Source organism: Pterocles gutturalis, unplaced genomic scaffold (genome assembly GCF_000699245.1).
Source record: "Pterocles gutturalis isolate BGI_N339 unplaced genomic scaffold, ASM69924v1 scaffold40990, whole genome shotgun sequence".
In the NCBI taxonomy this organism is placed as follows: Eukaryota; Metazoa; Chordata; class Aves; order Pterocliformes; family Pteroclidae; genus Pterocles; species Pterocles gutturalis.
Window position 1 is genome coordinate 604 of NW_010144748.1, and position 5948 is coordinate 6551.

Here is a 5948-nt window from a genome sequence, read left to right on the forward strand (position 1 = left end):
CTTGGCAAACCGGCTGCTGGTGGCCCCTGTTGCCATCATTCCTGCCACAGGAGGGAGCTGGGACTGGTCTGGCTGGGAGACCCCCTTCCCTTGCCGGCCCCTGTTTTGCCCCCTGCCCCCAGTACATGCTGGCCATGACCACTGGTTTCAGGGTGTATTTGCCATCCCCAGAAGGGTGATGGGTTCTTGTGGTTGATCCCGGCAGAATGTCATCGCTGAGCACGAGATCCGGAACATCTCCTGCGCTGCTCAGGACCCTGAGGATCTCTGCACGTTCGCCTACATCACCAAGGACCTGCAGACCAGCCACCACTACTGCCACGTCTTCAGCACCGTGGATGTGGTGAGTGGTTAGCACACCTCCTCTCCCAGCGCGCTGCCGTCCTTTGCGGTCCGCTTGTTCCATCGTTCAGCTTTACTGGCGAGTCATAGACCAGGATCTGGTTCATTCCAGGGCTCTCTTACCTTTTTCTACCCTAAAATATTCCTTTCAGAGTCCTATCTCAAAATACTTTTACTTCAGAGCTCTGTCGACAAAGAGGATATTTGTCTGGCTCCATTACTGTAGCCTCCAGTGCTGAATAAAGGGGGGCAGGAGTTTTTTTCCTCCTGGGGAATACACTGTGAACAAAACCCTAATACGCATAAATCAGCATAATAGGCTGATTTAATGGCCTTTTAATTCACCCAGAGTGTGGAAGCAGAACTTGCTTTTATTCTTAGGCAGAATTGTTTCTGCAAGACATTTGGGCTTTTTCTCTTTACTATGCAAAACGCCGCTGAACTGCGATGCTGGGGGGCTGGAGCGGGCTCGCAGGGGGTCCCACCGGCTGGGGCTCTGCGAGCACGGAGGCAGCTCGGTCCTGGCTCCCCGTGGGGCAGGAGCTCAGCAGCTTTGCCAGGGATAGGGCAGGATGCGACCTGCTAATGGCCAGGCGATGGGCTCTGCTGAGTTCTGCATCTCCAGAGCAAGCTGCTGAGTGCACGGATTCTGCGTAGGGCGAGGTGGCTCATATGCACCTAACTAACGGCTTTGTGTTTTCTGTGGTCTCTCCAAAGAACCTGACGTACGAGATCATCCTCACGCTGGGGCAGGCGTTCGAGGTCGCCTACCAGCTGGCCCTCCAAGCCCAGAGAGCCAAGCCTCTGGGTGCTGCAGCAGGAGAAGTGATCGAAACAAAATCTTCCAAACCGGTGCCTAAACCGCGAGCCGGCGTGAGGAAATCCGCAGTACGTATGTGCGGACCAGCGGGCTGCCGGGTGCGATCCGCGTGGCCTGAGCTGGGATTTCTCTTGGGCACCACACACTGAAACCTCCCCCTTCGTGGTGTGGGGAGCCCGGATGCAGGCGAGGTGCCGTAGCTCCAGGTCCTGCTGATGCTGCCGTGTCCAGGGCTCTGTGGCCGTCCCGCTGCGGGGCTGGGGCTTCCCCTGGCAGGATGAGGGCGAGCAGAGGTGGAAACGGCTCAGGTGGGATGGGGGTTGAGTGTCCCGCTGGTTCCAGCACAGCTGCTGCGTGCAAACCCTGCGGAGCCGCTGTCAGACCAGGAGGTGACCCGCGGTTTGCAGCAGGGGAGAGCTGCCATAGCCAAAACCAGCCGAGGCTGGAGCTGCAGAGGAGCAGGGACTGCTGCAGAGGCCATTGCCTTCCTTTAACGTCTCCTTTTGTCTGTGTTCTGCTTGCTCCCCCCGCTCAGGTGCCGCTCCCTCCTGACCCTCGCTGTTGCTCCTGTCACACCTGTACAACACACCGCCCCTCCTACCTGCCGCTGCAGTCTGTTAGTCCCGGAGCGAAGGTCTTTACCCTCCTTCCTGCCATCTTCCATCCCGAACCGACCCCGACTGTCCCAGCCGCCACCGGCCCGCCTGCCTCCCTGCTTCCCGTGTCTCCTGCTGTGCTCCCGTGTCCCGCCTCGCTGCTGTCTTCCCTCCCTGCTCGTTCCAGGGCCGTGCCGTGGGCTCGGATGAACCCCAGGGACCAACTGCTCCTGTCCGTCCCCGCTGATGGAGAGTGGCAGCTCTCAACTAACTGCGTTGCTCTTTCTGCCGTTATTAACCTTCCTGTAGGATCCTGATTTAGGAGGACAAGAGGAAAGAGCCTTGCTTGGGCAGGAGAATAAATCACGTGGGAGCAAACCTGCCAGGAGCTGTCTCCCTCTCTCTCCCTCTGCCTCTTTTTTTTGTTGTTGTTGTTTTTTTATAGTGCCATCTTTATAGCGCTGAATTTTTCATGCTTGTTTGGGAGATGAAGCGAAGCTGTCGCTAATGGGAATCGGGGCTTGCAGCCCTAATGCAGGGAGTCATCTCGGGGTGCTGGGTTGAGACTGACGTGGCCAGACGTGTTTGAGCTGTGAAGGACTCAAATGCCTCCCCAGTGGGAGCTGCTGCTTCCCCGTGCACGTGCACATTTTTGGGATGGGCATTAGGCAGAGCAGCAGCCTCTCCGTGCTTTGAATCCCCGCTCGTTCTGTCCCAGGAGCACGAGTGCCCTAACACGCCTTTTCTCTCCTTATTTTCCAGCTGGAGCCCCCTGAAGTGGACCAAGACTCCCAGTCTCATGCCAGCGTCTCCTGGGTCGTGGACCCCAAACAGGACTCCAAGCGGACCCTCAGCACTAAGTATGAGACCACTATCTTCTAAAGCAAACACACCCCGCGTCCACCCAGTCTAACCGTGCCTTTGCGATCTGATCTGTCTGCTGTCCTAAACCCCCTCTTCCTCCGGCTGCTCGCACTGAGCCCCACCTAGGCACTCCGTCAAAGGCAGCAGCACTTAGGAGACTCTAGACTTAAAACCGGCTTTTGTACCTGATCACTACTGAACACTGTGAATTCTCCTTACTCGGAAACAAGGGTAACACGCTGTTAGATCTCGGTGAGGTGGGAGGTGCAGAGGGATGCAGGCTGGGGGAATCGGAGACGTGGATCCCAGGAAGCCGCCTGCTGTTTTCACGTCTTTCCCCTCGCTCTGGCACTGTGAATCCCTGGGGCAACGTGACGCTCCCCAGGCTTTTTTTTTTTTTTTCTATTTCACCTTCTTATCCTTGGACTGATGGAGACCTCTTGTCTCTGCGGTGCACGCACTCCCTCCTCCTAGATCCTCTTCTCCCCGACTGAGCCACGGCTGTGTACTGTTCCAGCGAACTCACCCCTCCTCCTCCCTGCCATTCGAATCGACACTAACCACTGTGACGCTGTCTGCAAATAACACACCTTCACTAGATTTCCTTGCGGGAACCCTGCCCACAGTCTCTCCCCTTGAAGCCCGGAGCAGCAATCCCGCCCCGACGGGAGCGCTGGTTTGGGCCGGGTGTGATCGTTCCCACTGTGAGCTCTGTCCCCCCGCGGAGACAAGGAGCGGGTTTGGTTGCATGTGTTTCGGTCCCTTGTAGGATTATTTTTCCCCCCCATAGTTCTGTTTACACTCACCAAACTTTTCGTGAGCTATGGGTGTAGTTCTCACTTGGCGGATTGTGAAGAGGTGAAGCTTTTAAAGGCACATGGTGGCTGTTGGGACAGAAAGGGGTTTGAGAGAGGCTGGGTGCTGTCAGAGGTCAGATAGAGCAGCTGGAGCTCCGCTGCGTTCAGCAGCGTTACTGCCATTGTATTATTTTTTTTTTGCCAAAGGGAGAAATGTGATTGAAATCACTCTGCTGCCGATCCCAAAGCTTATTTTCATTGCACGATGAGGGCTATAGGGATCTTGAAACATCTGTCACCTTCCAGCCTTGAGAGAGGATTTCACTTGGCGATGGCCCTGCCTCAGCGGCACCTCTGCCTTTGGCTGCTTCCCAAGCGGGCATGTTTCTCCTCTGGAAAAACATCCCTATTGCTGTGTTTCTCAGCAGAAGCAGCTTTTAATTCCAGAATATGGCTGGGAATTGTTTGCACGAGACCACAGGGCACTTGGCGCAGAGCTGGGACAGGTCTGGGGATGCAGTCTGGGGATGCTGAATGGTGGTTCATGACCCTGGGAGAGCCCCAGCGAGCTGCCCGTGTCCCTGCCCCTGGCTCCTTCACTTGCATTGCAAAGCTCAGAGATGAAACTGAGGAGGAGGAAGAAGAAAAAGGAAAGCTCAGTGTAGTACTTATATTTCATATGCCATGGAGCCTCTTGCTGTAGAGCCGCTGCTCCCCTGGCTAAAGCCCCTGAAGCAGAGGTGCTGCCAGCCGAGCGCGGTGTCTGTGTCTGAGGTGCTCCGAGAGGTTGGGTTGGGGTTTGATCAGCGTCCTTCCAAGCTGTGAGGGTGCCCTGAGGGTTTCTGTGTCCTTCAAAGAGAAACCGAGTTAACGATAGCCATGGTAGTGCGTTTTCTACGTGTAAGCATTTACCACGCAGTTGCCCACACGCGTGCCTGATTTTGGAGAGTCTGAGCTCCTGCGTCCCCCCGCCTTCGGGCAGGACAGGTTCCTCAGCACCTCCCAAGGCCGGGTCACTAGAGCACGTGCCTTTCGAAGGGTGACCGTCCAAACCCAGCTGCGATCACCGGCAGCCCTGCCTAAGCTACCGAGCTTCCGCTGCGTGTCCATAACCCTCCCGGTTGCGTCTCATCTCCTGGCCGTACGCCTCGTCTTTCCTACTGCCTGTTTTTGTGTGATTGGGAAATCATTCATTCCATTATCTTCCTTTCTGTTTGCCTCTGCAAAGCTGATCTCCGGGCAGCTGTCCCTACCACGGAAATGTAGTAACGAGGCAGAGACCTAAGAAGCAGTGGCGTGCTGACACGAAGATCATCTCCAGCTGGCACTGGTGTCTGCCTCGCAGTGGGTGCACGGCTGCTGGGTGAGGGCTCCCAAAGCAGAGGGGGGACAGGGATCCCAGGCACCAGCTGAGGAAAGCAGCTCGCTCCATTTCTAGCAAAGGAAAGTTGAGAACTTCCGAGGCCGAGAGCGATGTCAACCTTTTCTAGTTTGAGACAAATGTCTTTCGACCCGTTTCTTGTTTTTTACCGTGTGAAATGATACAGAGCAAATCCAGTTCCCGGTTTAAATGTAGCACTGCAGTTTTTTGGTGAGGGGAAAAAGAAAAAAAAAAAAATATATATATCCTTATTTACTGAGAATCCACGCAGTCCGGAAGGAGTACAATCGAAGGTCTTAGCAGTGGGAGTGGTGTGCGCATCTCTGACGGTACTTAAATTTGCTTCGATTCTGGGTGAACAGCAGAGAACGCCAAATTCTTGGAAATAACTTCCTCCCGTGTGAGCAGCCTCGCAGGGTAAGTCCGCATCCTTTGTTCCCAAAGCTACTCCACGCTTTCAGAGCAAATGGGAATAATGTAAGGAAAAGAGTGCACAAAGGATCTTTCACCCCAGAGTGGTTGTGGCCAAGTACAGCCGATGGTACAAAGCTCGCTTCCCCCACGAGGACTGTCGCATTGCAATACTTGACGTTTCTATGGCAAGGACACAATTTCTCCCCACTGACGCACTGAACGCCTGGAGCCGACTGCCTCCTCCAGCCTCTTGTGCGCCTGTCTGGGTTTTAAATGCAGTTATGCCCTGAAGGGTTGGGTTTGTTTGGTTTTTTAAGTATATTCAGTTGTGATTTAGCACTTTTTTGATACTAGCTCATTATTTAATTAGTGCAACAATTTCAGAAGATGAACAAATAAGGAGTTAAATTTGGGGCATTACACTGAAACGGTCCCTACCCAAGGATAAATCCTATCAACCCGAGGATGGCTTGGCCCCGTCTAAGTCCGGTATCCCCAAATACCACCATCTCGAAGGTGCTGTGTTTTCTTTTGAATTACCAGAGTATTCACAGGAGTTTTGGCAGTGACTGATGTGTTTTCACAATACTGTTCCCCTCCAGGGAGAGATGTGACAACGGTCGTGATTTGAATTCTTCAGACGCAAAAATGTAGCGCAGCACGTTTGTTCTGATCTCGACAGGCGCTGTGATGGTCGGGGCTGTGGTACCCTGCTGCTTTACTACAATGATATG

The 5948-nt window shown here is 54.3% G+C and overlaps 1 protein-coding gene across 1 annotated transcript in view; it reads left to right on the top strand.

Moving 5' to 3' along the window:
- Window positions 1-2640, top strand: part of LOC104470321 (ankyrin repeat and SAM domain-containing protein 1A-like) — a gene marked incomplete at its 5' end in the record, with an annotated part of 2889 nt that extends 249 nt beyond the window's left edge. Inside the window, 3 exons of the mRNA XM_010085188.1 lie at window positions 206-343; window positions 1060-1230; window positions 2521-2640. Of these exons, the coding sequence (XP_010083490.1) occupies window positions 206-343; window positions 1060-1230; window positions 2521-2640 (429 nt within the window). The remainder of the gene's footprint in view (window positions 1-205; window positions 344-1059; window positions 1231-2520) is intronic.
- Between the last annotated feature and the right edge of the window lie 3308 nt (window positions 2641-5948).